The sequence below is a fragment of the Microtus ochrogaster genome, chromosome 15 (assembly GCF_000317375.1).
Source record: "Microtus ochrogaster isolate Prairie Vole_2 chromosome 15, MicOch1.0, whole genome shotgun sequence".
Lineage (NCBI taxonomy): Eukaryota > Metazoa > Chordata > Mammalia > Rodentia > Cricetidae > Microtus > Microtus ochrogaster.
Genome location: NC_022017.1, coordinates 18,106,333 through 18,109,142, shown reverse-complemented (window position 1 = coordinate 18,109,142; position 2,810 = coordinate 18,106,333). Strand labels below are relative to the sequence as shown.

At 40.9% G+C, this 2,810-nt stretch overlaps 1 protein-coding gene across 2 annotated transcripts in view; it reads right to left on the bottom strand.

The window, feature by feature from the left end:
• Positions 1-2,810, bottom strand: part of Gxylt1 (glucoside xylosyltransferase 1) — a 38,634-nt gene that overhangs the window by 9,814 nt on the left and 26,010 nt on the right. For both annotated transcript variants that reach the window (XM_026782733.1, XM_026782734.1), the window contains one exon: positions 1,351-1,602. In XM_026782733.1, coding sequence (XP_026638534.1) covers positions 1,351-1,602 — 252 coding nt within the window. The remainder of the gene's footprint in view (positions 1-1,350; positions 1,603-2,810) is intronic.

Below are 2,810 nucleotides of genomic sequence, written 5' to 3'. Positions count from 1 at the left end.
GAACTCACAGAGATCCGCCTGCCTCTGCCTCCCAAGTGCTGGGATTAAAGGCATGCACCACCATTGCCCGGCTCCCTTAAATTAATTTAATTAATTTAATCCTACCTAGATATAACAGAATAGGCACTGGAGGGAAGTCTGTGTTTTCTCAGAAGTTCTTCTTTTTAATTGGTTTCACCTAATATTTAAAAATTTGCCTAATTTTTAAGTTATGTGCATGTGCCCAAGGAATGTATGTGATGTGTTCTTTGTTGATGCAGTTACCTGTGAAGGACAAGGGAGGGCACAGGATCCCCTGGAGTTAGCTCCATCCCACCATTCAGATGACAAACACCCTGAGAGATTCAAAACTCACTCCAGGTCACTGAACTACTATGGTGCCAAAGTTAGAGTCAGACGGACAGGCTGCAGAATCTATGTTGATAACCAAAACTCTGCCTGAATGTCACTTCAGATTCAAGTTCTCTATGCTTACCACTATAAAATGATGACAGCTTCCTGCAATCAAAGTCTACAAGATGGCAGTACTTGTTGGTACACTATTTTACTTCATCATGAGAAATACCATCTGATGTGGCCTACTTGAATTTGCCACTAAATAACATTATGAACACGTTTTTATCCAATTATCCTAAACAGCTTCGTATCTGTCCACCTCATATGTGTGTGTATACACAATTATATTTTGTGTGTGTGTGTGTACACATATATATTTGGGGCTGAGACAGTGCCTTAACTATGTAGTTCTGGCTGGCAAAGAGATCTGCCTATCTCTTCCTTCTGAGTGCTAGAATTAAAGGTGTGTATCACTACATCTGGAGACACACCACACACACACATGCACGCACACGCAATATACTTATTTTTATTTTATGTGTTTTGCTTACACTCACCCATGTGACTGCCTGATGCCCTTAGAGACCAGAAAAGGCATCAAATACCCTGGAATTAAGAGTTACAGTTGTGAGCTGCCTGCCACAGAAGCTGGGGACAGAATTTGGGTCTCTGCGAAAACAGCAGATATACTTAACAACTGAGCCAACTATGTATGAGCCTTAAATCTATGTATTTTTTAAAACATCTGCTTCATTTTTACTTATGTGTATGTGTATTTGTATGTGCCTGCAGAAGACAGAAGAGGGCCTCCGATCCCTGGAGCTGGAGTTACAGGCAGGCAATAGTGAGCTGCCTACTGTAGATCCCAAAACCTCATCACTGTCCATGTAGGAGCTCTTAATCACTGAGTATCTGTCTCTCCAGCCCCTACATTAGTTTTGGACTTAAGGAAAACAAATGGTTCCAGGAGAAAGGGAAGCTGCAATCAACCACCCTGCGCGTGCACCGAGTTACCTTAAAGTACTTCCTCCGCATCCGTGTCATGTTCATCAGCATCACCCCAGAGTTCACCCCAGTCTTCCCGTAGTACGGGTGCCGAGCAAAGCGATTATACCATCCTATTCGAGGTTCCTCATGCTCGGGGGCCATCGCAGCGATTTGTGTGGAATTAAATTTCTTTAGTAATGACCAAATATCATCAACAGGTCGTAAAAAAAGGATATCAGTGTCAACATAGAGTAGTGAATCAACTTCTTTCAGGATTAGCTATGAGGAAAGATATTTGAATTAGTTATAAATATATCTTTTTAATAAGAGCATAGTAACAGAAATTACACCTAAGAAATAAGTCAGTTTACAATGTTTTAATATAATTTTTTCTGAAATGTCATTTCTAATTAGTACATTGCTAATTTTTTCACCAATTTTTAGAAAAGCTAGAAAAACAATACAAACCCTAATAAAAAGAAAAACTCACAGTGAAAAAAAAAAAACATGAATGGTTAGGAGAAAACTGTTTTTCAAGATATAAAATACACTAACCAGATGGCTCCATACACTGAGCCTCAAGAGCAGGTAACTAGACACAAATGAAGCGATATAATGGAGGTCTCCCAGACCCCTCCCCTGCCCGAACACCGCACACCTTCACTTGAGTCTGCACTACAAAGTGCAAAGACAAACTGAGCCCAAGCTATCTGCTCCAGTCTATGCTCCTGTTTTGATACGCACCATCAACACATCAAAACCTCACTTAGGAAGAACAAATACAGAAGAAGACTTTTATTTTAAAAGATTGACTCTGTTGCACTTCTTAAAATTGTAAACCTTGAGTACCATCCACAGAGATTTTTCAAAGATACGTTTTCATTTTTCCTTACAAACTTTTAAAATAACTCTTCAAATTTTTGCCTATCCTGGAATATCCATAAAACTCAATGAATGATTAGATTAGCCTAGCAAGAGTATCCAACCTTTTGACATGTGCAACATGACATCATCAACAAAGTTCAGAGGCTGGAGGACCACGCAATCAAGTTACCAAAGTAAAAGAAACAGTTCTCCTAAAGCTCTATGAATGTTTACAACTTTCTAATGGTTGTGTTCATAGCTAAGCCCTCTTCATAGAGCCAGGCAGTTGGCTGGATGGTCCTGAAACATTTTAGTTAAGATACAATGAGAACAAGACTTCCTTGCTCAGCTACTCCGCAAATCTGTTACCCTTCCCACAATAGACTTGAGAGGTGGCTTCACTGAGTAGCTAGGCTGAAATCCCCACCCCTCTCTCAGTCTGCTTTAGGCTAATTCAGTAGCAGATAGGGAAAATATCTGATAATGATGGCTGAGCCTGAGTGGAGAAGGCCCCCTTCCCCCTCCAGCTACAGGAGACAGGCAAGGCTGTGTCCCCACCACAGGAAAAGGTTACAGGACACAGGCAAGGCTGTGTCCACACCACAGGAAAAGGTTACAGGAGA